The sequence below is a fragment of the Musca autumnalis genome, unplaced genomic scaffold (assembly GCF_047663935.1).
Source record: "Musca autumnalis isolate F117 unplaced genomic scaffold, ASM4766393v1 scaffold_4, whole genome shotgun sequence".
NCBI lineage: Eukaryota > Metazoa > Arthropoda > Insecta > Diptera > Muscidae > Musca > Musca autumnalis.
Genome location: NW_027411977.1, coordinates 251,136,028 through 251,163,903, shown reverse-complemented (window position 1 = coordinate 251,163,903; position 27,876 = coordinate 251,136,028). Strand labels below are relative to the sequence as shown.

Below are 27,876 nucleotides of genomic sequence, written 5' to 3'. Positions count from 1 at the left end.
AATGTGCTCAGCATTTCTTCAGAACATTCTGAAACTCTAAAAAAGTTATTTCATGTTGTTTAGGCGATATTTCATATTATATGGTCTGTTCCAGAACTGCAAGAATCTACTAATTTTTACTATTTTTTTCGATAACATAAAGGAAAAATTTTTATCGTGGTAAAATTTAGTAGCTTCTTGCAGGTTCTGGAACAGAGCAATACTTTCTACAAAATATATTCCAAACCATGTTCACACTGCCTATTTATTTTTACATTTTGGATTTCAGTGTATTGTTGATATATTTCTCAAATTGTATTTGCAAAATATGCTAGAAACAGCTTGATAGAGGCATTTTACAAAAATGGAATATTCTAAAGACTTGTGAATAACATTCCAGCGGATAATTTTTCCAAAGATAAGTCAACGAATAATGTACCAGTTTTTGGAGATATGGTGCGAAATATACAAAATAATGGAGTTTTCAGATATATCATGCATTTTGAGACAAAAAATGCAGTTTTTCGAGTTGATTATTTCTCTAAATATTTCGTCATTAAAAAATTATAGTAATTTTGGCATTGTTGCTGATGCCGACTTTAGGCACAACAAAATGTAAAGTTTGCCAGTAACTTCAATAAAAAATGAGTTATGCGATTTTAGGCTATACTATGCCTAGTGTGAAGTGCGTGAGTTTGTGTCGACAATTGGGAAATGGTGCCGACTACTAGCAAAAAAGCACTATTTCACTAAATTCGCATTTTTCTCAACTTTTATAAGAAATAATTCAAAATCTTTTTATTTCATAGAAAAGTAAACAAAATTTCGAAGCAAATAAGATTTAGTTTATAGCAATTGGAAAAATTTACTCGGAATTGTGAATGATTGAAGTTAGGCAAATCCACACATCACATATTTTAATTATAAAATCCGATTTACAATAAATAATATATTATATAAAATGTTAAATAAACAAAGAGTTATAATTGCTTTCTAGGAAGACTGCAAATTTACCACAAAAATATAACCTAAACATTTGTACAAACTTTTACAAATTAATGTAAATGCCGTTAGATTCTGTGGAGACTTTAGATCAATGATGAACATATGGAGAGCGTTTGTATGGTGAATCGTACGAAAACGTAAAAGCGAGAGTCCATCTTGTTCAACCAAAATTTAAATTTATTGTCCTCAAAAAATACCCAAAAAAAAAAAATTCAAAAAATATTCACTTATAAGTGTTTCAACAAAAGCCGAAAGAGAATTTATGGGGAAATGTTTTACTATTCTGAACAGGGCGGAATTTTTCCACTGTTAGCCTGCCGGCTAAACTGCAACAATACAAAATGCAATTTCCCATTTATAAGAAATTTCATCTATCCTGTCCTGTCGTCATTTATGGACAAACTGGATAACTGTTTCTCCTTGCCTGTCTGTCATTCGACGATGATGTTGCAACAAATTGGCAATGGAATGAAAGTGAAATTACGAGACGTCCATTTATTGCTGTTGTGCTCAGTTTGTTTCAAAAGTGGAAATACGTTGTGACCGGAATACGATATTGCGACGACCTGTTTTCATGGTATGGTCTGTACGCAACAGCCACACTTAATGTACAGGAGAATTATAACTTGTAATAAGTTCAAACATTTCTTGTTGGCAAACTTTAGTTGGAGTTGAATTCACTCAACAACTCATATTGGCGAGTACTTTACTAAAGTCATGATGGAAAAGGACAAAGATAACAAAATTAGAAATAATAATAAAAAGATTTAAGTTTCTGTGTTTTGTAATGTCATTTCTTTTCTTCTATAAATATGAATATTAGTGTTTGCACAATGGCCGAATTCCGAAACATGTTTTGTTGTTTCATTTATTGCTAGACAGCGGAATTTTATGCAACCCCTATTTTTGGTCCGATTCATGTCAAATTCTGAGACTGGGCATATTTTTGGCTTCTGATTACATTGCAATCGAAACATATGACATATGCAAAATTATGCAAAATGCATAAATTTTTGCATATGCAAAATTTATGCATTTTACATATTTTCTTATGCAAAATATATTTCAATAATTGGTACAAAAATGTTTGTGTGTACAATTTTTCTGTTTAAAATTCTCTTCAGACAAGTCAATAAAATAGAGAAGTGTATAACTACAGCCACACCCTTCAAAATACCGAAAATCGGGAGGTATCGCTCTATGGGGGCTATATGAAGGCCTGAACCTAAACCGACAAATTTTAGGTGGAAAGTCTTTTACCCCCAAGGAAGAGGGATATTGAGACCACAACCTTCAAAATACCGAAAATCGGGAGGTACCATTCTATGGGGGCTATATTAAGACGTAAACCTATATCGAGAAATTTCAGGTGGAAAATTGTTTTACCCCCAAAGAAGACTTAATACCAAATTTCAGAAATTTCGGAGGGATATTGAGGCCACAACCTTCAAAATACCGAAAGTCGGGAGGTACCATTCTATGGGGGCTATATTAAAAGACGTGGACCTATATCGAGAAATTTCAGGTGGAAAGTTTTTTACCCCCAAGGAAGACTTAATACCAAATTTCAGCCATTTCGGAGGGATATTGAGACCACAACCTTCAAAATACCGAAAATCGGGAGGTACCATTCTATAGGGGCTATATGAAGACGTAGACCTATACCCATAAATTTCAGGTGAAAAGTTTTATACCCCCAACGAAGATTTAATACCAAATTTCAGTCATTTCGGTGGGATATTGAGGCCACAACCTTCAAAATACCGAAAATCGGGAGGTACCATTCTATGGGGGCTATATTAAGACGTGGACCTATATCGAGAAATTTCAGGTGGAAAGTTTTTTACCCCCAAGGAAGACTTAATACCAAATTTCAGCCATTTCGGAGGGATATTGAGGCCACAACCTTCAAAATACCAAAAATCGGGAGGTCCCATTCTATGGAGGCTATATGAAGGCGTGGACCTATGCCGACAAATTTCAGGTGGAGTGTTTTATACCCCCAACGAAGACTAAATACCAATTTTCAGTCATTTCATTGGGATATTGAGGCTACAACTTTCAAAATACCGAATATCGGTAGGTACCGTTTTATGAAGACGTGGACCTATGCCGATAAATTTCTGGTGGAGTGTTTTATACCCCCAACGAAGACTAAATACCAATTTTCAGTCATTTCGGTGGGATATTGAGGCTACAACTTTCAAAATACCGAATATCGGTAGGTACCGTTCTATGGGGGCTATATCAAGACGTGGACCTATGCGGACAGATTTCAGTTGTAAGGTTGCATACCCCTAATGAAGACTTAATACCAAATTTCAGCCATTTTGGTGGGATATTTAGACCACAAATCCTTGAATATATTTTTGCATATGGTTTTGCATATGCTCATTTTATGCAGATATGTACAAATATGTCAAAATATGCACGATATGCAGAATATGCAAAATATGCAAAAATTTCTGGGCCTAATTCGTTTTATTTTCTAATAAAACGGGTTTCTGTCTAATCAGATTTTCTCTACGACCATCCTAACCATATATGCATTTGCATAGGATTCCGCTGTCTATTTATTGCTTATACTTTGTAAAATTATCTAAGATGTGTACCCGTTGCAAAATCTATCTAATGTATCAGTTTTTGCTTATTTTGAGTGCCTTCTGCGTTTTGGAATACAATACATCGCATTAACTCTGTATTACTGCGATATGGAATAGGGTGCTTAAGATTTATTTATTTCGAAAGTCAGCCGGTCTGTCAAAAAGCTCTTTGCACACGGTAAATCTATTGGGATTTCTGCCATATTAGACCACAGTCCTTTTCAAACGTCGCTAAGAAATAGGTTAACTAGTTTCGCAAAAGGTTGAAATTAAATTGAAATTTTACAAGGATATTTTAGACACATTGAGAACTCACTGTGCCAAATTACAGCCAACATGATTGTAAAATGTGGCTAATAGGTAAAAAATACCTTAAATGGGGAGATACGGATATATGGGGGCTATATCAAATCATAGACCCAGAGACCCATTTTCAATAACAGATGTTCTCTTGATATAAGTAAGATTTGAGCCAAATTTCGTCAGCCTACGTCAAGTGCTTCGGTTCAGTTAAAGAGTTTTTACCCAACATTTGGGTAAATACTCGAAATCGGGGTACCCTTATATGGGGGCTATTAGAAAACGTGGACCTATGTTGACAAATTTTTGCAAGGATATTTTCCACATATTGATAACTTACTGTGCCAAATTTCAGCCAATATGATTGTAAAATCTGGCTAATAGGTAAGAAATACCTTAAATCGGGAGGTACAAATATATGGGGGCTATATCAAAACATGGACCCAGGGACCCCATTTTCAATAACAGATGTTCTCTTGATATAAGTAAGATTTGAACCAAATTTCGTCAGCCTACGTCAAGTGGTTCGGCAGTTAAAGAGTTTTTACCCAACATTTGGGTAAATACTCGGGTATTTACCCACTTGTTTAAAGTATTGTAAAACTATCCATTTTGAAACGATTTCACAACTTAAACCCAGAAATAGTGTGTAAGATGTAAATACCCAAATAAATATCCACAAATGGGTATTTACCCGGTATTAACCCTCCGTGTGGGTATTTACCGGGTATTTACCCAGATAGATATTAACTCCGATTTTTCTTTCAGTCGATAAAGCAAGGCTTTTTAATAATTTTTCATCAAAGAAATCCTTTAAATTATTCCGCGGACACCGAAATAACAGCGTTAAAGGGTTTAAATTGACAGATATTTGAAACATCTCGGAATATCAATAGGAGTCGCGCAGTTATGTCATATTTATTCACAATAAGATAGAATATGACACAGACAACCTCAAAATAATTATGAAAAACGTCAAAATTTCTTATAAGAACCATGACGGTTTGTTCAATAAAATGGGTGTTCCGCAAACTAGTCTGGCGTTTATAGGTTTGTAAATATGCTCCAGATTTAGAGGAAAATAATCTGATATATGGAAACAACCGCTATTTTAATACACTGAGGGAAATTTGTTATATCTTATTTCTGACATATACTTTAATTCAAAGTTTTCAAAATAACTAATGCAAGGAAAACAGTTCGGGGCCGAAAGGGTTACATTTTTTCCATTTTTCTAAACACGGTGCGCCTTTAATGAAAGGTGCTTACACCTGGGAATATTTTGTGGATTCTAAAACTACAATGCTCATAGATGAGTAAAATCCAAAAAAAAAAACAAGAAAAAATCGATGGAGGTATTTTCAAATAAAGTTCACATTTTTAGGATTTTTAGGCTATTACGATTGCTTGAAAACGGCAAGTGAAGTCGGCCGGCCTTATTCTTTAATTTATTTTGAACAAAATATCAAAGTCCATATTTATATTAGGCAATTTTCCCTGCGGCAATTGTCAGTTTTATGGAGGGAGAGGTGAGGCATATGGTAACCCTTTGCCTCTCAACACCCTCTCTCACCGACAAACTGACAATCGCCGCAAGAAAAATTGCCTAATGTAAATATGGAATAAGATTGGTCTTCAATATTATCTGATACTTTCGTGGTTCAAACAGTTTATATTTTCCACTCCATAATTCGACAACTCCTAAAATATTCCTTTATTGCAAGATCTCATGAAGTTAAGTTACACAGCTAGGCTTTCCAGTCCGCTTTGATAGTTGCCATCCCAAATAACTTGAGTGTGATTGGGCGAGATCAATGCAATGTGTGACTGTGTATGCGGGCAGCCCCAACTTGTGCTGTGGAAGAGCTCAGACGTAGTGGATGCCGCTAAGACTGCTCTTTGTTATTGTCTGGCGTTGGTTTTATTTCAGAGCAGAAGCAGAAATACGACTTTACAACGATCACTCTTCGATTATTGTTTGGGCTATTTTTAGATGTAAAGTTTATTTTTATTTCGTATCTGGTTTTTATTGTTTTTGTTTTTAGCAAAAACAAGAAACTCATGGCAGTAAATATTGTTTGATGGGGCGTTCATACACATCGAAACGTATGTATGCAATGCATATTTCGCATTTAAACTTACATATGTATGAACATGTATTGAGGCAAAGGCAAAACACTTTTTTTGTAGACTTACTATGCGTTTCATCACATACATATGTAATAGTTTCATTTGCATGTGTCCATACATCCATACATACATATCGCTCATTTACTCAAAGAGTGGCATAACTGAAAAAATGCATTTTCTATTTTTTCTACGACTTCCACTTCATCTTGTGTCAAGAACGCTATTGCTTTTGGTGAAAATCGGTTCAGATTTGGATATAGCTCCCATATATATTTTCGTCCGATTTGAGGTATTTGATGCACCAAACACGCTATATATGTCCAATTTTGATGAAATTTGGAATTTATGACGGAATTAGGTCTATAAATAAATGTACCAATTTATATCGAAATCGGTTTATATTTGGATATAGCTCCCATATATATTTTCGGCCGATTTGACGTATTTGCTGCACCAAACACGCTATATACGTCCGATTTTTATGAAATTTTGAATGTGTGACTGAATTCGGTCTAAAAATAAATGTGCCAAACTACATCGAAATCGGTTCAGATTTGGATATAGCTCCCATATATATTTTCGGCCGATTTGGCGTATTTGCTGCACCAAACACGCTATATACGTCCGATTTTGATGAAATTTTGAATGTGTAACTGAATTCGGTCTTAAAATAAATGTGCCAAACTACATCAAAATCGGTTAAGATTTGGATATAGCTCCTATATATATTTTCGGCCGATTTGACGTATTTTCTGCAAACACGCTATTTACGTCCAATTTTGATGAAATTTGGAATGTGTGACTGAATTTTGTCTAGAAATAAGTGCACAACTTATATCGAAATCGGTTCAGATTTGGATATAGCTCCTATGAATATTTTCGCCCGATCTGTCCAATTTTGATGAAATTTGGAATGTGTGACGGAATTTTCTCTAGTAATAGTGTACCATATTATATATAAATCAGTTCAAATTGATATATATCTCCTATATTTTACGTATTCACAGTGGTGTAGGTTATCATATAGTCGGCCCCGCCCGACTATGATCCTTTCCTTACTGGTTTTCAGTTGGGATGTCAAATTTCAATCGTCAACTTAAAACGTGTTTTTTCTAAAAACTGAATTTTTTGAGATGTGTCACTCTTTGAGTAAATGAGCGATATATATGTACAGTGATGTTCACAACATGTGCAAATGAAAACATTTCATAAACATATTTCTGGAGAATTTTAGACTTTTGAAAAATAGGTAAAATTTAATGTTTTTTAGTTCCATTGTTTATTGCATAGTTGGTTATTAATTTCAGATTTAAAAACAATACAAAAAGTTGTACAAGTTTTCACATTTATTAAAGAAAAATAAGCCGATATCATTTGCTGGTAGTGCTTTTTAATTATAATTTTATTAATATAATATAATAATTTTATTAATATAATATAATAATTTTATTAATATATGGAACGGAACAATCACACCAGTATGTAAGAATGTCCGAAATATTATAAAAAAAAATGGATCCAATATAATCCAGGATTGACATCTTGTTTCTGTGTAATTTCATATTCCCTTCCGTATGCTAATATCCAGCAAAAATACTCATTGCAAAACCCCCTACTAACCCATTACTTTAACAAGAGCAGTTCGCTCGAAATAAGTAGTTATTTTTTGGCCACTTAAATATGTAGTTAAATAAGCAGTTTCTAAAAGTCGTGACTACTTATTTAAGTGGCCAACAATAACTACATACTTTACGTGACAAGCCCTTGTTAAAATAATGGGTCATTAGGGGGTTTTTGTAATGAGTATGTTTGCTGGGTTATGCCATATTTATAATATATATAGCCTGTTGCCGGGTTAACCTTCTTAATGTGGATTTATTTGACGTATTCGCAAAGGAATTGACATTTGAAACTCAGTGGGTTTTGTTAAATCCGGTTATATATAAACGTACTATAAGGTGGCTCGTTTTAAATGTGTTGAGTTTTGCTTGGTTGATTTACCCCATGGTTTACACGTCAAAGCAATGACAGCATAATTCGACCCTCTGAAGCAGATTAACCAATTTGCAAATGTTTTTAGCAGGTTAAATCAAGAGTTCCTCGCACATTTTATGTATTCTTTGTAGATAAGTATAATGAAGTTTATCCTTTCAATATAGGTGTGTTAAAAGAAACAAATCAAACCAACATATTACAAAAACCATACGTTCCCTGTAGGTATTGAAACCGGTTTAAAGCATAAAACATAAAACTAGCTTTTAAACGTACACTTTACCATATAAATTGGATTTTTTCTATTTCGAATCGACTGTCTTTTGTAGAAAGAGAATATCAAAATCACTCACTTGCGTTATAGCTGTCGAGTAGAACGCGAAATCGCGAAAAACACAGAAAATCTTATTTATTATGTATGCTACAAATTCTTGAAACAAAATAAACATTTTATAGAAACTTTTTAAAGGTGATTTAATTCATTATTTTGAAGAAATCAATTAAATCAAATAATAATAAAATACCGACACATATCGCGGTGAGCCTTAACTAAATTTAAATGAAAGGTGCTTACATCTGGGAAGTTTTTGCGGTTTCTAAAACTACAATGTTCATAGATGAGAAAAAAATAAACAAAAAATCGCCGGAGGGATTTTCAAATAAATCGCGGTCAAAGTTCACATTTTTATGTTTTTTTTTAGGTTTTCACGATTTTGTTTGGAAACTGCAAGACCTATCGAAATGGGATTAAAGAAAATGTTATAGCAGTGAAAATTTTCTACAAGATTGACCTCAATGGTATTTTCGTAGGTTTTACCATTTTTGAGATATAGAAGTACAAATTGGGAAAATGTACTGACTGTATGGCCCCTATAAAACAATGTCATGCTGGGTGCATCTTAATTAACTTTGGATGGAAACCGCTTACACCTGGGAAATTTTCGCGGATTCTGAAACAGCAATGTTCATAGATGAGAAAAATCCAAAAACAAGAAAAAATCGCTGGAGGGATTTTTAAATAAATCGCGGTCAAACTACACATTTTTATACCCTACACCACTATGTGGGGAGGGTATTATAAGTTGGTTTTGGCCAAAAAGTTTGTAACGTATCGAAATAATGGTCGTAGACCCATACTTATATATATCAAAATGAATGTCTCGACGAGCTGAGTCGATCTGGCTATGTGTGTCAGTCCGTCAGTCCGTCCGTCTGTCCGTCTGTCCATCTAAACCTTGTAATCACGCTACAGGCCGCAATTTTGATCGGATCGTCACGAAATTTTGGATGTTGATGGGGGTCCCGATGGGAAGAAGCCTATTGATTTTGGTGATGGTCGGATAATATTTAGGGGTCGGAAAGGGCAAAAAACTTAGGTGGATAATAAGACAACGCTTTTTTCAAAGCCAATATCTCAGCTTCTATATGGGGTATTCCAAAAGCAAAACCTGATAATGAAAGCAGAAAATATCACCTTTCTAATGATGTAAAGTGGGTGCTCGTAGGTGATCAAACAATAGTAGGAAATAAAACCCCAATTTTCATTTTTGCGATTTTAATTATATTGACAAATATCACAGCTTTGGTTGAAAATTTTCCAAAAGCAAAGCCTGACTATGAAAGTGGAAGATCCCGTCTTTACAATGATGCAAACTAGGTCGGCGTAGGCACCCAAATAACGGAGATATCGCAATAGTCAGTAATACATCCCATTTTTCTATTTTTTTGGAAATCACGCTATAGGTCGGAATATTGATCGGATCGTCACGAAAATTTCAGGGTTAATGGGGGTCTCACAGATGAAGAAGCCTATTGATTTTGATGATGGTCGGATAATATGCAGGGGTCGGAATGGGCAAACACTTATTTTAAGAAAGGCCAACGTTTTATTTCAAAGCCAATATCTCTGTTTCTTTAAGAGGTATATCAAAAGCAAAACCTGGCAAGGAAAGTAGAAAATATCACCTTTACAACGATGTAAAGTAGGTCGTCATAGGTGGTCAAATAGCAGAGATATGGCAATAGTCGATAATGCATCCGATTTCCGATTTTTTTGTAATCACGCCACAGGTCGCAATTTTGATCGGATCGTCACGAATTTTTTGGGAGTTGATGCGGGTCCCACATAGGAAGAAGCCTATTGATTTTGGTGATAGCCGGATAATATTTAGGGGTCGGCATGGGGAAAAACTCATTTGGAGACAAATTCAAAGTTTTATTCTTTGTGAATATATTGGCTTCTAGTAGGGGTATTCCAACGACAAAGCCTGTCAATGGAAGAAGAAAATATTACCTTTACATTGGTGTAAAGCAGGTTGGCGAAGGTGGTCAAACAAGGGAGATACCACAATAGTCGGTAATGCATCCAATTCTTCCATTTTTTTGCAATCAAGCTACAGGTCGTAATTTTGATCGGATGGTCACGAAATTTTGGTTGCTTATGGGGGTCCCAGAGGCAAAGAGGCATATTATTTTTGGTGGTAGTCGGTTTATATTCCCTAAAAGAAATGTTTACCAGTGAAAAGCTTATGCACAGGGGTAGTGGTGTAGGGTATCACATGGTCGGCCCCGTCCCGACTATAGCCTTTGCTCACTTGTTAGGTTTATTTCAAGTTTTCACAATTCGGAACGAAGATTCTTAAGATTCTTCAGAAAATGTGCAGAGATTCGTAAAAAAAACTTTAAGAAAATCGGTACAATTTCTAGAAAAACATAATCAAAATGGAATATATATTTGGTCTGTTCCTTTACTTTTGAAAATGGTAAAACCGGCAAAAGTAGCAAAAGTTGTGAACTGCTCTCATATGAATTGTATGGTGTCAAAAGTAAAGGAACGCTTTTCGAATAAAAAGTGGTAAAACTTGAAGATTCTTGCACGTAAAGGAACAGAGCTTTTGATTGATCTCTTCGAGAGTTTTCGTTCACACCATTTTACAGAAAATGTTTGAGTTTTTGTGAGAGAGGTACCGGAAGGGGTGGATCGATATGGCCTATCTTCGAACTTAAACCAACACCAGGCGATTAGGCGCCCGTGTGCGCACATTTACCGTTGCTCTCTCCACACACACAATTCAACCCATTGAAAAAGCATGCACTCACACAATGACACCCCGTAAAGTATGCAATAGAAAAGAATGGTGCCTGACCCTGACTTAAACTATCGTGCGCACCAGCCAGACAGACGTCTGTCTGGACATGGTTAAATCGACTCCAAAGTGTAAAAGCTGGGTTTCGTAGACTGCCAAATGCCACAAAAATACGTTTTATTTTTCAAAAAGAAAAATCAGAAAGTAGACTAAGATGTGTTCTTTCACAGAAAAAAAATCCACCAAAAAGTTCCGTAGTTTTCTTGGAAAAATAAAATGAAAATTACTTTTATTGGGTTCAGGAAACATTTTAATAGAAATTTTTTGAGCAGCACTGTATGTTTATATTGGTATATACATACATATACATAACTAGCGGACCCGGCGAACTTCGTCTCGCTATTAAGGAATAAAATTTCATACAAAAACTCAATTTTCGACTTTTCCAATTATCCGACTTTTCCAGAGAGATTTTCCAAAATTTTCTTCCGTAAAGACCTTCTCCTCGAAAATACGAATAACTGACATAAAATTTTACAGAAATCGGCCCAGCCGTTCTCATTTTATGAATTACTATACATTTTTTACACCATTTTTATATATTTACTAGGGGACCCGGCGAACTTCGTATCGCAGTTTGTTAGGTACAGAACTTTATGGCTTTGGTTCAAACCTATAATACTATTTTTGCTATCACCTTGTTCAATGGCAAATATTTCTTTGTTTTGAACTGTTTAGGACGATCTTTGAAGCAGATGCGCATTAGACAATTGTACTTTCAACAATTGTCAGTTTGACGAAGAGAGAAGGTACTGAGAGGCAAAGTGTTTCTATTTTCCTCGACTCTCTCTTCTATAAACTGACAATACGAAAAAAATTAGGTAACTCTAAATCGGGACTAAGATATATTTTTTAAGCAAATAACACGTTTTGCAATGTAAACAAAAATATTTGGTAGCGCATTGAAGCAAAATAATATCATAACGCCCTACTCGTTTCATAATCGATGGTTTTCTGCAATTCTTGTTTCCACCACTGAACACGATATTTCACTCAAGCAATTCAATATGAATTTGAATTTAATGCTGAATATAGTGCTTATTTAAATTTGCGTTTTAATCAATTAACACATTTTAACCTATTTACCCATTTTGATCCGATCGTTATCAGGTAACCACCTTCGTCTGTTTTTATACCCTCCACCATAGTATGGAGGGTATATTTAGTTTGTTTTTCTGTTTGTAACACATCGAACTAATCATTTGCACATATGTATATTCTTGATCAGGATAAAATTCTAAGACGATCTAGCCATGACCGTCTGTCTGTTGTAATCACTCAAACGTTCGCAATAATTGAGCTAGAGCGCTATATTTTTGCACCCGAGCGTCTTTTTTTCCATAGGCAGGTCAAGTTCGAAGATGGGTTATATCGGAACACTTTTTGGTATAGCTACCTCCCGATTTTCGGTATTTTGGGGATTTTAACTAAATTTTTTGACCGAACTACATGTAATTTTACGTTTGGGGTTCCCAGTGGTCACAAAATATCTCCACCAAAAACCGTCAACATAGGTCCATGTTTTGGTGTAGCCTCCTTATAACGGTACCTCCCGATTATCGGTATTTTGAGGATATTAGCTAAAATTTTTAACCGAACTACCTGTAATTTGACAGTTGAGGTTCCTAGTAATCACAAAACATCTCCACCAAAAATGGTCAACATAGGTCCATGTTTTGGTAGAGCCCCTATATAACGGTACCTCCCGATTTTCTGTATTTTGTGGATTTTAATTACATTTCTTGACCGAACTATCTGTAATTTCAGCTTTGGGGTTCCCAGTGGTTCCCAAAGTATATCTACTAAAAACAGTCAAGGTCCATGTTTTGGTATAGCCCCCATATAGCGGTACCTCCCGATTTTTGGTATTTTGAGTATTTTAGCTAAAATTTTTGATCGAACTACCTGTAATTTGACCGTTGAAGTTTCTAGTAAACACAAAATATTTCCACCAAAATCTGTCAACATAGGTCCATGTTTAGGTATAGCCCCATATATAACTGTACCTCCCGATTTTCACTTTGATATGGCCCCATATAAAGTTCCTTACCGATTGAATACATTTTTTATGTTTTTACCTTATATAGGTATAAGAGGTCACAAAATATCTTCGTCTAAAATTGTGGACAGGAAAGAATATAATTATTCCGTTTTAGTTCAGAATATTTTATGGTGGAGGGTATAAAAAGTTCGCCCCGGCTGACTTCTCTATTTAACGCTTTTTTACTTATTTTTCTGACTTCTCTATTTAATGTGATCTCCCGAATTCTACTTGCACTGCAAATTCGGCATTAGATGCAATGGCTCTGGTAACATGGACAGAGCCATTCTATTAGTTGCCGTTCTTTGTGTGTTTCGGATGCTTGAAGTTTTGTCACATTACCACGTGACTGTTGTCGATTACTTGGTCACCCTATATTTAATTTCGACGTAAATAACATAGTCAAATTAATATCACAAACTAATTAACGATTAATAAGTATTTACCTACTTATGTCGCCGATAAAGAATATTTTTCAGATAATTCGACCAAAAAAAATCTGCAGTACCTCCGATTTCTTGTTTTTTCCAATTTTGTATATCATCCTTTTTTCGAATGACATACATACAGTGTACCAACAGTACCAATGTACATATGTATGTTTGTATGTATGTATTTGGCCGTTTGTAATTGCCTTCCAGCTCTGCGAGAACTAAATTGATTAAATTCATATTCCTTTTACAGTGGGGGCATCATATTTTTTTTTGGTATCATGACAGAATCTAAACAGTATCAAAATATATCTGGTACTGCTTACATATTATACCGCATACATCGGAAGTTTATCTTTCGAAGATGTTTTTACCTACGGTTTAAAAGTATACATATATGCCACAACTTCACTTCCAATAAAATTACCTCGGAGCTCTTGATGTTTCAATTAACCCACCAATTTTGTGGATTTGTACCTTTTTCCTCAAAACTGTGGAAACCACTTTTGGCATTATCATCTTAGTCTTTTCAATCGGTATCTGACCGAAACCACCACTAATCTTTACAAACTCTAAACTAAGCAATTTTAACCATTTTTCGCTGTTAATTTCCTAAAAAGACGCTTGAAAATAAATGAAAATCAATTTGATTGTGAATAAAAAATTCAATACACCTTTAAAAAATTGACAAAACAGAGGCGTACAATGGACCCTTACAGTAGGCGCAAATACAATTTTCGCCAAAAACTGTCCAAATAAGTGCAAAGATTTACTCCAAACGCGATGCTCGAGAGAAAATTGTTGACAAATTGTCATTATTGAAAAAATATTTTTGCAAATTTTTCGCAAAATTTCGCGATTTTTTTAGGTTTTATCCTTTTCTGCCATGAGACCATTCCGAATTGGTGCGAATTGTCAGAATCTGTTCAGCCGTTCTTGAGTTATAAGCGTAGTAACTAACATCATCCTTTTTTATATATATAGATAGATATATACATATATATCAACATATGAATATGTATATATTTTCTGTTTGTTTATTTCAAGTTCCATGAGTGTAATAGGCATTTTACAAAGATGTCTAGTGAACGCACGAATTACGATAACAATTGAGATACCTAGGTGCTCTTAAATACTCTGGTCTTATTTGATAAGGATAAAGGATCGTTTCTCCTCCCTTGTCAAAAATTTGCAATTTCAACTACTGACTGTGAACAGAGCTACGTAGTAAATGTCCCGGCGGTGGGGAATCGGAACAATAAAATCTAAAATTCGTCGTTGTTTTTGTTGTATTCAGCGTTTTATCACGTCGCAAAATATTCTTTTGTTTATTACTTATTATTGTTTTATTACCGTCCACATTTATTTTTAGCTATTTTCTGCAATAGTCGTAGTTAGTCGCAACTCATTCGTTTTGAGCGAGTGTTGGTCGGCGATCGTCGTCACGTACAATGTTTTCATTTCAATTCGTAATGATAATCTCATTCTCAACCAATGGTGTGGAAATGAATGAAAAGAGAAATAATGTGACCCACCAAGAGAAGAGAATGCAGCAAATCAAAAGAGATGTGAGATGTTGCCAACTGGGGATGGGAGATTCAGTCAATTTTCATTTTCGTGTACATTTTCTTTAGAGCATTATTAAATGTTGTCATTACAAAATATAATTATTGTCATTAGAACAAATATATATAGGTACTATCTGAATAATAAATTGATTGAATAATATTGTCTACAAATAGCAGCATCGCAGCACCAAAATGTACCATAATCTCTGAACATTCAATACAAAATGGTAGCTTTCATAGCTGACGAACGCACGCCACTTGTGAATTCTCTTCAAGTGGCGCCAATGCCATTCACGTTGCATGCCTTCTGCCTTGAATTGATGAAGATGTTTCCACCCACCTACCTATTAAAATACGAAATAATTAATATTTAATCGGCTTACTATTTTGGGTTTACCAACAACAACAAACACAACGCAACATAATCAGAATTCAAAAATCGTATAAAACATATGTATTTTTGGGAATTACCACAACTAAATTTGTGCTGTCCACTAATAACGGTCATAGCAGATCAGCTTTGCCGCTCCAATGTGTAATAAATACAGTTATGGTTAAATTTTTTAAACATTTATTAATGCAAAAAGCCCTTGGGCATTATCGACTAATAATGCATATCGTTTCCAACTTAATGTGTTTTGTTTACAGTAGAAAAATCGTCATCCAATTCATCGAACTTTTTCATTTTTTTTTTCTTTCAATATATCTCAGCTGATTCTTTTAATTTTGCAACAACAATGTTTTTGTTACTTAAAATAGAAACGAAAACATTAAACATTGTTAAACTACGGCAGATGAAAATAAAGAGAGAGAACTTGTGGTATGTTTATATTTTTTTCGTTCGAGGGCGAGCATCGCTGTATTAAACGAATCAACAAATATCAACTATGAATAATTTGTTTGTCTAATACAGGGGTGCTCACACTGAACATGTGTTTCTCCGTTGCAGACCAAACAACGACTGATGCTTACTCTCAATTTACGCTACCGTGAAGAAATGAGCAGCCCTGGTCTAATATATGTACACTCCCGCTCATCTGAATAGGTTTGAAATGTTTTCTTTTTATATGTTAAGGTATCTTCCGCTGTGTTTGGTACAACCTGAAAAAGTTACCAAGAACTTTCATATAAAATCAAGAAATATTCCAACAAAGACTTTTTATAAACCCTTTTTCAAATGACTTGTTGATATCGTAAGACCCATTCTGAGCTTCTAAAATGAGAGCAAATACCAAGTGTTAGCCATAATATAAAATACATAGGCCATTGAATATATTTGGAATCTTGGCTTAGTTTTATTATTTAACTGTTCTTGCTGAATAAATTTGAGTATTAATACGCTCCTAACTCGACCATAGTTGACCATTTGTATTATAAATACTCGAAAATTAGTATGGAAGAATGCTTCTTCGACGATTTTCAAGATGAGAATTGAACTCACGTTCCTAATAACCATGGTACAATCATTACAAGGTAGCCCATAACAAACACCTGATTACAATTTTTTTCTATTGGTTGGCTTATTCCCAGCTAGCATTTGGAAAATTGTTTTTTTTTTTTTTTTTTTTTTTTTTTGAAAAATCGCATTACGGAGTCTTTTAAGAGTACTTTTGGTGATTCGAAAGTGACTCCCTCTAATGATTAAAAATAGTACAATTAAAAAACAAAATGTATAGCAATCGAAAATAAATCATTAAGGCGTTTAAAATGTGACTATTATTTCTGTTATTTATTGTTATATCTTGATCATCTGATGATTGAAAAATGCTTAAACAGAAACAGATAATGCAAGTTTTTGAAAAGTAATTATAATTATGTATCTTCTAATAATATTTTGAACAGATTGTTTTGTTTTTTAAGCATCATGGTTTTGGTTGTAAATAATTCTCATATACTCTTTTTTCAAAACTTTGATATAAATGTAACGTATAATATTAAGAGTATCGACAAACAAACACATGTTCAGGTTTTGCCAAGTGAAATGTAGAAGCAGTATTCTAAACTCCGCGCAACATAAGGGATTATAATATTTATATGAAACAAACTTTTGAACATTTACAGAAGCTGACTCTGTAAAGAAAACTTGGCCTCCCATTCATTTTTCGCGTACAACCTGTTGCATACTCATTTATAGTAATTCTGACAGAATAAGCAAAACCACCCAGTAGTGGAATTCTGTAACACATCTTTTGAGTTACCGACTAAAATAAAATATGAGTGAAAAGTATCAATAAAAGTTGACAACACTGTTGCTATCGGTAGGACTTAGCGACAGCTTTATTTTGGTTGTTCACTTATCGAAAATTGTCGGTAATTACCGAAATAATAAGCATTTTAAATTGGCGATTTTTGTCGGTAGGCCTTATTTTTCACAATTTTTTCGAACCTGTCCTACCTTCTAGATTCTTGTACCATGCTAATAACAAACTCTTTACAGAAATGTTCCATTTTACTGAACCAAAGCAAAAAAACCTTTTTCCAATTTTATTTGATTCAAACCTATTTTGACGACCCAAAAAAAATAGGCACTTTTTTATTATCCGAAAATGTATAGACCTGTAAATAACATAAAAATAAACAAATAAGAAAGTATCAGTCAGCTGTGCTGACGGAGATGTACCCTAACCAATGACCAAAAAAAAAACAGTTTGGAAAAAATTTTTGAAAAAGTTTTAAAGCTATCTTGCACAATAGCCATATGTGCAGACAGGGTTTTGGAGCTTTTGGGCCATTATCTCAGAATGTACTGACTTATTCCGGAAAAAAGCGTACCGTTGTAAATGAGGCCGCAAGAACAACCTACTGAAAAAATATCAAAACGCAGCTCGTAAACTTCACTTTTTTCCGAATTTTGTGTGGGAGGTACCCGAAGGACTGGAACGATATAGTCCATATTCTAACCTGTTACATGATTGGATGAAATACTACGATGTGCAAAGTCTGTACCAATCAGAAAGTCCCTTCGAGAATTATCTTGCGGATTTTCCATTTTGGTTGGTGCCGTCAGGGTTTCATGGAGATTTTAGGCTAATATCTCAAGAAGTATGGACTTGCGCAAGAAAAAAATTGTACCGTGAAGGGAGATGCAAGGACAAACTACTGAAAAAATGCAACACGACCCGAGGGGTGTTATTAAAATTCACTTTTTCCGAATTTTGTGTGGGAGGTACCCGAAGGTGTGGACCGATATAATCCGATATATATCTGGAAGGAATAATACGATGTGCAAAGTTTGGACCAAATCAATTTGTCACCTCAAGAGTTATCGTTCACACCATTTTACAGACAAATTTTGAACTTTTGTGGGGGAGGTACCCGAATGGCCCATTTTCGAACTTAAACTAAGTTTTGACAAAATGTTACGATACCCAACATTTGGTTCGAATCGGTTGATCCGTTCGAGAGTTATCGTGTGCACGAGCCAGGCAGACGGACGGACGGACATGGCTAAATCGACTCCAAATTGTCTGAAACGAAGCACACCCCTCAGTACATTTTTTAAATGGTAATTTTTTAAGAAAACAAAGTTAACAATTTATTTTTTATTTTTATTAATATCTTTATTATTAATGGTCTGTTTCACTAAGTCAATTCGAATATGAATTCGTTCGAACTACTACCAAACTTCTGCTTTTTTTGCTTTGGTTTTGCAATTTTTTCGGTTGATTTTTGAGTTAACGATCACCCACAAGCCTCAATCGAGAGCTAAGATCAGGGAATTGGGCAGGCCAATGGAGAACTTCTGTAGAATTGTTTTGTAATCACTCCTTCACCACTTTTGATATATTTTTTTCCTGGAATGTCCATCTACATGGCATATCTTCTTCAGCATAAGACAACATCACGTCTTTTAATAAGTTACGATACTTCAAACAATCCATAATTTTATGAATTGGTCCCCAACAAAAAGTTCCAGACTATCATGTTCCGCCTTTGCAATATTTAGGATTTTTTGGCCCACGCCTTACCTGCCACGCCATCTGAATCTTTTAAATTAAACTTAGATTCTTCAGAAAACAGCACAGTCATCCATTTTTTAACACTCCAGTTCAGATGGGTCTTGGCGATTTCCAGCTTGCCTTTTTTATCGATATGTAAGCTTTTTTTCGGTGGTCGTCGACTGAACCGCTCTTCTGTCAATCGTTCTTTTGCTAATTTTTATATCTAAGCGACTTTGTATGTTACCAGAATATGGTGTAGCATAATTTTTGGATGAATATGAACAATATCGGTTAATGTTTTGGTATAGCCCCCATATAGCGGTACCTCTCGATTTTCGGTATTTGAGAATTTAAGCCACGTTTCCCTACTAAATTAGCTGTGTTGACAAATTTCTGCAAGGAGGTTCTGAAGTGGACAGGTATCGGATCGGGAATATGAGCAATTTGAAAACAAAGTAATCTTTAAATATGATTGCACGACTTTTGAATGTTCTTTTTCGGATCATAGGAATATATGCGGTAAAAGTTGAACTTTGGTTAATGGCATTGTACCAAAAAGAGCGGAGTGGAAAATTTTTTTAAAATATTCGAGATTTATCATCCACACCAGACAGCACACAGACGGATCGATGTAGAAGGCACGTAGTTCTTTTTAAAGAGATTCAGCTGGTCTTCTTATAGAAATGCAGAAGATTTCTTCATGTACTCGTAAAATGCCAGTATTACTTATGTAAACGACATGATGGTTTCCGTACTGATGCTGTAGGAATTATCATAGAAGTCCACTAGATATGATCATAGAAATCGATCAACATCTTTCTCTTTAGAAAAACGTTTATTTTTATGATTCTCACAATTAAAGAAAATTAGTGAGAAACAAATGGATATGTCATTTTTATGATTGTGATAGGAAACTAATAAACTCTCCTAAACGTATGCTGAATTGATCTTCGGGTCGTTTCATGTTAGCTACTTTGTTTACATTCAATTTGCGTGGAAAAGTGAAGCGCATTTTTATTGATGTTGGCTATCTGGGATAGGGATGATATTTTACCGAAACCGTATTTATGTTATTGTTGTAAAAGTGTTTATTATTGTATGTTTGTGTATTCGTTTTTCTGCTCCATCTGGCCCTGGGTCTATTTCCAGTTCCAGGAAGTGCTGCTTCGATGGAATGTAACCATAGATCCACTGGAGTTAGATGAGTAGGTTTGGCGGGGCAGTGTGTCGTGCGGGCCCATGCCGCATACTGGGCAAATGTCTTGTACGGCGCGATCTATGTCCGCCCAATAAGCATTTGGCGGCTGCAATATCCCGAGCGTAGTTGAGCCAAAACTACTCCTTAGCAACTGCGTCCGTGTGAATGCTATTTAAACTTGCTTGATATGCCAGTTGATTTAGGGGTTCTCTCCTGTATCGTTGGACCTCTCTCTCTAGAGCGTTTATATCATATCCTTCCTAATGTACCTGAATGTGTCGGGGCTACCCACCAGATGGTGATTGGGATGGCTCTCACGGTACACCCAAGCAAGTACTGCAACGAAAGCATCTCATTGTGTTGCTGTAACTGGAAGAATCTTTGCCTCCTCATGTAGATGGTCCACTGAAAATTTGAGGAGGCACCCTGTTGCTGTTCTCAGGAACCTTGTTCCTACTTTTCAGTTTGTCGCAGATAGCTGTGACGTGCGCGCAGTACTAGAACTTAGTGTCGAATGTGGACCCTACAATTTTGGGGCAGTTTGTGGTCGACCCCGTCGACCACGACAACTCTCTTCTAAACAGCGCTGTCCATGTGGTGAACAGAGTGGCTGTAGATTTTATGGCGTAAATCTGCGTATTCCTCGCGTAGAAAGAGGTGGTAAGATAGGTTAAATAAGAGTTCAGTCTCTCACAGATGTGATCAGGAAAGGTACCTGACGCCAGGATCGTGCATTCATCCGCATACGTTACGATCTCGATGGCGTCTGAAGGGGGAGGAATACAGGAGAGGTAGAGGTTAAACAGTTCAGGAGATATCACCCCACCTTGGGGAACTCCCTGTTTCACTCTACGGGGTTTAGACTTCTTGTTCCTGAATCCACGTACGACTGGTGTCCACACATATAATAGACTATCCACGATTCAAGCTTGGTCGGAGGGTTGTCTGCTCAATGTAATCAAGCAGCGTGGAGTGTCTGACTGTATCAAAGGCTTTTGATAAGTCAAGCGCCACCATCACTGTTCTATCACACGGCGGTCTCTGGATGAGTCCTTGGCAAATATGTGTGGATATGGCGTGCAGCGCTGTTGCGTGCTGTGCTGCTTACGGAATCCATGCTGATGATCGGCAACTTGATAGCTATTTCTGATACTGGGGAGTACTAAAGCCTCAAGGGTCTTTGATACGGGCGACAAAAGCGAAATCGGCTGGCTTCAGTAGCGGGACCACCCTGCACATTTTCCGGACTTCGGGAACAATAAGGTAGGCTAGCGACAAGTTGAGAACTTTAGTTAGATATTCCACTCCGGCTCATCCAGCTGCTTCAGCATTACCATGGAAATTCCATCAGGGTCCAACGCTTTGGATGATTTAGCGTTCCTGATGGCATTCGCACCATTGTAAAATGTGGTGGTTCATCCTCGGCAGGAAGAGATCTGATGCGACGTAATACTCTGATCCAAGGGAAATGACGGGTTGCCAAGTAACGTCATTTACCAGACCCGGTGACACGATGGTTATGTCCCAAGCTGTTCGTTGGTGTTGTTGAGGTTACGAAGTTTTTCGGCAAATCACACACACACGTTTTGAATTGTTTTTGTTTTGTAGATAGCGTGCATACAAACTTACTAACGCACTGTCATAAATTGCCAATGTTTTAAATACATTCACATTTTTGTCTTCCCTCTTCTTGGTCGGCACTGGTTATGTCTGGCAAACTGTGACACTCTCCTCGAATTCTGGTAGGGACCGTATATACAAACTGTATTTATGACGGACTCATCCGACAGCAGTACAGATAATCCTTGGGAGAATAACAATGCCGCATCAACGGGCAAATAGGCTATCTACCAAGGAAGCTGCTTCGTTGAAGCACTCTTTATGTGGAGAAATGGAGCTTGTATTCTGACGAAAACACCTTGAGAAAAACACCCTCAGACCGTGATCATCAAGAATAATAATGGTTCCACAATCATCCCAGACGGGACAAGGGAAACTTCTTCATATCAATGAGTGCACCCCGATTCATATTAGCTCAATGATATAGGACCTACCGTTTATCGCCGAGTCCAAACGGCGTGTCTTAAGATACCACTTGTAGAGAAGTTTTACATGGATGAAATACTCCGGAAATGTCGCCAACATTACTGAGGGGATCCTCAAGAATGAATCTACAGAAACTATGCTGGATGCGCAGAAATTGAAAGATAGGAAAACTCAAATAATCGTACATGATTTAATGAGCTATTATGTTAACACGTTCGCGGACGTGAATGCTATAGCATTCATTTGCAAAGTCAATTTTTTGTCATTTACTTCTATACAATCGTACGTTTTTGCGATTAAAGTACATAGTACTATTAATTTTATCAATATCCATAATATAATAAATAAAAAATTGTAATAGCACTAATAATTATTTAATAAATACAAAAAAACTAACTTCTGAAAAAAATTGGGTGTCCGCGAACGTGTTAAATGGTAAAACTGAGATTAAGGAAACAGACGGATGCAGAGACTGCATGGAGTTTCTTCTCCATCACTTCACTGAAATGATTTGTGTAACTTTAAATAAAAACATATCAAAACGTCATAACCCTAAGGTAGTAAGACAACACCCTAATGTACATATTTAGTACTCAATTATTTTGAGAACCAATTACATAATTTGAAGACCATTGTTCAAAATGTAGAAGTTTAATTTCGAAATAAAATCGTTTATAATCTAAATTGGAGAATAAATATGTAAAAAATTCAAATCAATTTCTGGACTGCACATTGAACCTAGGGCGAACATTTAAATGAATATAAGTCAAGGCTTATCCCGAACATGGCGCTCTTTGAGGAACACGATAACGTTAATATTTGGTGGTTCCCAAAGGAATTTTGTCAGTCGAGGTATGGCGAATATCGGGAAAGTGGAACAAACTCTTGTACTCTAATATCACTTATATTGGCCAATAAAATGTCACAGGAACTTGTGTTCCATCATAATGCCTCCCCAGTGAGATTGCCTGCAAAAGCTGTTCAAATATTTGGAGATGCTATGAACGAAGGTAATAAAGTGTATTGGCAGTTATTTGATCACGTGGACGGCCCGCAGGACAGGGGTAAAAGGAGAGCTCCTAATCTCAATATACCTGAGGCAATTGATGCACTTAACGCCCAAATTCACAATGGATTCAATTTGAAAGAATGGTTCTACACACATCTTACTGCCAATCCCACAAACGAAAACTACTTCGAGTTGGTATCTTCGCGTATAGCTCAAGTACTGAGGCTCGGCGTTCAATTGTTTCAGCGGTCAAACCGTAGTGAACTTCCTAAGAATCTTTTTGCTGCTCTAATAGCCGACAGTCGTACGACCATATTTGTTTTTGAATTTCCCACCAACACTGTATCATTTTTCGATTCTCATCAGCATGGCCGTCGAGCAGGAGCCGTTGTAGCAATTTGCACTATGGATTACTTTGATAGACTTGCCATGTGGTTCGTCACAATGTTATACGATATCTATCACAGCCGTCCAAATTTATTTGAGATATCATTCCTGACAACCGATGTCGAAAGTCGTAATCTTGTATCCCCGACGCTGAATTAAAAATTTACATATAAATTTAGTCATAATTTACTTTCCCATTGAAACTGTCAACTGTAATAAAGAAAACTGCTCGCTTAGTTACCGCATTTCTCATACTTCATATTTGTTTTGAAAATACATGGTACTGTTGGAAATACTTTGATTTCATTCCTCCTCTGTTTTTAGTGAAAACCATTGGTACCCATAGGTGTCGCGCTGATCGGCCCCGGCCAAAGGGGCCATGAAGCGGTGGCCCTTTATCATCTTACATTTGCTCTCGGTGGCAGTAGTTCTGATTCCGAGTGTGAGATGTGTGCGCAGTATTGGGAATCGGACTGTAATCAATGTCGGTTATTTAACGGCATTGACAGGCGAGCTGAAAGATAAGCAGGGATTGGCTATTTCCGGGGCCCTAACAATGGCATTAGAAGAGGTGAGTAAACATTTTGAAATTCTGCATTCCAATTTAATGATCGCGCGGAATCTCTCTCAATATCCGATAAGATCAACAATGACACCAGTCTACTGCCCAATGTTCACCTGGCACTACGCTGGAATGACACCAAAGGTGATACAGTTCTGGCCACCAAAGCTATAACGGAAATGATATGTGATGGCATTGCAATGATATTCGGACCTGAAGGTCATTGCTATGTCGAGGCGATAGTCACTCAAAGTCGTAACATTCCAATGATATCCTATGTGAGTATTTAGGCTCGTAAAAATTATAAAACATCCATGTCGATCGATATGATAAGGTGTTAACTTTCAGAAATGTCCAGAGAACAAAGCATCTTCAATACCAACTTTTGCCCGTACCGAACCACCAGATACCCAGGTAGGTATTGGAAAGAAATCACCTAGTAGTGTCAATGAAATATCATTTTTTTAATGTGTGTAGGTCATAAAATCTGTGATTTCGTTGCTGCGTTATTACGGATGGAGTAAGTTTTCCATTCTACACGACGAAGGTTGGACTATGGTCGCAGAGCTTTTGAAGGCGGAAGCAATTAAAAAGAACATGACCATTAATCACAAGGAGTCGTTCATAGACAACATGGCTAAATGCTGCGAAGAGATGCTGGCATGTTGCCGCACGGGCTTTTGGTATCAGGTATGGATTGATTGGTAAAACTAGCTCCAGAATATATAGACAAGAGTGGTCCCTTAACACGGATCCCTTTCAATTGCAGATTGTCCAAAACACAATGAATCGCACACGTATCTACGTCTTTCTGGGCACGGCCAATGCTTTGGTGGAGTTCATGGCTTCTATGGACACGGCAAATCTTTTCTCCAAGGGCGAATATATGGTGATATTTGTCGATATGATGACCTACACCCCGAAGTAAGTACCTTCCTAATATTGTGCGCAAATCGACTAAGATTAGCGCCAAACACTGTTTAATACCTGTATGTGTGTTATTTATTTAAACAACATCACTTCACCTTAGAGAAGCCGAAAAGTATTTGCGAAAGCCCGAACAAGTAGAACACATGGCGAGTTGTGGTGAAACGAAAGCATTCAATCAACGCGCCAGAAGTTTACTGGTTGTTGCTTCCACCCCACCCACAGACAGTTACGAGAACTTCACAGCCAAAGTGAGGGAGTACAATCTAAAGCAGCCTTTCAACTTTACCTTGCCACAACTATTTCACAGCAATAACTTTATCAAGGTAGGTAAACCTATTCGACGAAGGGAATCTTGCTTGTTTGTCCACCCATCCACACCTCCACCCCGCCACAGAAAACTAAAAGTCAGAATTTATGATTTACGCGGCAATGGAATTTTCTAATGGTTTTTGCTAAGACATAAATAACTGTGGAGCAGTTGAAGATTGTGGGACGAGTGACCGTGGAATTGGCGGTGTCGGAGGAGTGGCGGCATGAATTCGACAAGGATTGCTAGTCCTTCGCATTTAATGGTTGTTGGGTGTGCACTCTTTGTTTGTTCTCTTCGTGGTGTTACTTCGCCCTGTTTGTTCAGAGCGAAAGCCATGAACCTTGATGTCTTGTGTTTTCTGTGATGGGGCATCCTGAGTTCATTTCTACACCATTTTTCTATTTACATGTTTTCGTCCGTTATGGTCATGATGACGTCGATGCATTGACATTCACACGGATGCGACTAATAGTTTGTGTCTATATATGCTGCTTATTTGTACGACTCGGCCAAGTTGTATGCCTGGGCTCTGGATGAATTACTGCGTAATTCCACTGGAGACCGTCCCCTGACCTCCGATGAGATTTACAACATAGCCAGCGATGGCACAAAGATTATTGAGACCATCATTAAAAATGGCACCTACAAAAGTAAGTTTTGGTTTACGCAGGTTGATGTTACGCTAATGATGTTTCTTTTTGTTCTAAAGGTGTTACGGGAGCCACAATAAAAATAGACAATAATGGCGACTCCGAAGGTAACTTCTCGGTGTTGGCTTATAAACCGTTCAAGTATTCGTACCGGGAAAACTTACAATGTAATTTCCATATGGTACCAGTGGCACATTTTCAACAAGGAACTGATATTCCAGTGAGTGAGTCGTCACTTTTTAACTATCGAAGATGTTTAGGGATTGTCTGCTACAGTGTTTAAATATTCTCCTATGTTGTGTGATTACTGATTTCTAGGAATACAAACTTATCAATGGATCTATGCGAGTGGACTGGCCTTCGGGTGGCGATCGGCCGTTTGATGAGCCCATGTGTGGTTTTGCCAATGAGCTTTGCAAGAAAGATGATCGGCACATAACATCGCTAGTTGCCGCTGGCATTTTAGGGCTGTTGCTCTTTTGCGCTGGCGTCGTTACCATGAGTATTTATAGAAAATGGAAAATCGAGCTTGAAATCGAAGGCTTGTTGTGGAAGATTGATATATCCGAAATAAAGGGTTATGCCGGAAATGACATTGTTTCATCGCCAAGTAAGGTATGTACTTGAATTGGGCATAAGTCCGTCGGATTTATGTGTAATCGTTGGAGTTGTTTTTGCAGTTAAGCCTGGTGAGTGCGCAGTCATTTGGATCGCGTTGTTCTAATCAAGTATTTACATCAACGGCCCGTTTGCGAGGAGCTGTGGTGCGTATAAAGGAACTGAAATTTCTCAGAAAAAAGGATATGTCGCGAGAAATTATGAAGGAAATGCGTTTATTGCGAGAACTTCGTCATGATAACGTAAACAGCTTCATTGGTGCTTGTGTTGAGCCAATGCGAATCCTTCTAGTCACGGATTACTGTGCCAAGGGAAGCTTATACGACATTATTGAAAATGAAGACATTAAATTGGACGATTTGTTCATAGCGTCCCTGATTCACGATCTTATAAAGGTAGTTGCGCTATAAATAATTATAGTTATTTTCGAAGGTGCTACCTTTTCTGTTTGTCTTTCTAGGGAATGATTTATATACACAATTCATCGTTGGTTTTTCATGGGAACCTCAAATCTTCCAACTGCGTCGTCACTTCAAGGTGGATGTTGCAGGTCACCGACTTTGGATTGCACGATCTGAGACATTGCGCTGAAAGTGAATCGATAGGAGAGCATCAGCACTATAGAAGTATGCTTTAAAATCGTCCCGTGTGCGTTTGTTTTTTATTTATCTGGTCTTTGCTATTTCAGATCAGTTCTGGAAGGCCCCAGAGCTTTTGAGAAATCCCCAAATGTATGGTTCCCAGAAGGGAGATGTGTATGCGTTTGCTATAATCATGTACGAAATATTTAGTAGAAAGGGTCCATTTGGACAAACTCTATACGAGCCCAAAGAAATTGTAGATTTGGTGAAGAAGGAGCCCATTAAGGGACATTTGCCCTTTCGGCCGGAGCTTGAGTGCATTATTGAGGGAGAACTGTGCCCAGACTATGTTCTGAGTTGTATAACAGACTGCTGGCATGAGGATCCAGAAGTTAGACCAGATTTTCCTACAATAAGGTATGTTTTGTCCTGCTTTGCTGGTGTTGGAA

At 36.7% G+C, this 27,876-nt stretch overlaps 2 protein-coding genes across 4 annotated transcripts in view; both read left to right on the top strand.

The window, feature by feature from the left end:
• LOC141402339 (receptor-type guanylate cyclase Gyc76C-like) overlaps nucleotides 1-27,876 on the top strand; it is a 91,634-nt gene that overhangs the window by 59,949 nt on the left and 3,809 nt on the right. For all 3 annotated transcript variants that reach the window (XM_073983316.1, XM_073983317.1, XM_073983318.1), the window contains 12 exons: nucleotides 24,101-24,347; nucleotides 24,419-24,616; nucleotides 24,687-24,752; nucleotides 24,816-25,028; nucleotides 25,108-25,262; nucleotides 25,369-25,591; nucleotides 26,051-26,228; nucleotides 26,288-26,448; nucleotides 26,547-26,843; nucleotides 26,909-27,241; nucleotides 27,307-27,472; nucleotides 27,535-27,844. In XM_073983316.1, coding sequence (XP_073839417.1) covers nucleotides 24,156-24,347; nucleotides 24,419-24,616; nucleotides 24,687-24,752; nucleotides 24,816-25,028; nucleotides 25,108-25,262; nucleotides 25,369-25,591; nucleotides 26,051-26,228; nucleotides 26,288-26,448; nucleotides 26,547-26,843; nucleotides 26,909-27,241; nucleotides 27,307-27,472; nucleotides 27,535-27,844 — 2,492 coding nt within the window. In that variant the 5' untranslated portion in view covers nucleotides 24,101-24,155. The remainder of the gene's footprint in view (nucleotides 1-24,100; nucleotides 24,348-24,418; nucleotides 24,617-24,686; nucleotides 24,753-24,815; nucleotides 25,029-25,107; nucleotides 25,263-25,368; nucleotides 25,592-26,050; nucleotides 26,229-26,287; nucleotides 26,449-26,546; nucleotides 26,844-26,908; nucleotides 27,242-27,306; nucleotides 27,473-27,534; nucleotides 27,845-27,876) is intronic.
• On the top strand, nucleotides 21,867-24,021 carry LOC141402341 (uncharacterized). Its single transcript, XM_073983320.1, has one exon. It carries the CDS (start codon nucleotides 23,165-23,167, stop codon nucleotides 23,933-23,935), a length of 771 nt encoding a protein of 256 aa, XP_073839421.1. The 5' UTR covers nucleotides 21,867-23,164; the 3' UTR covers nucleotides 23,936-24,021.

What these genes read in the sequence shown, in the direction of transcription:
- LOC141402341 (XM_073983320.1), top strand. Translation starts at nt 23,165, where the DNA reads ATGGCGCTCTTTGAGGAACACGATAACGTTAATATTTGGTGGTTCCCA.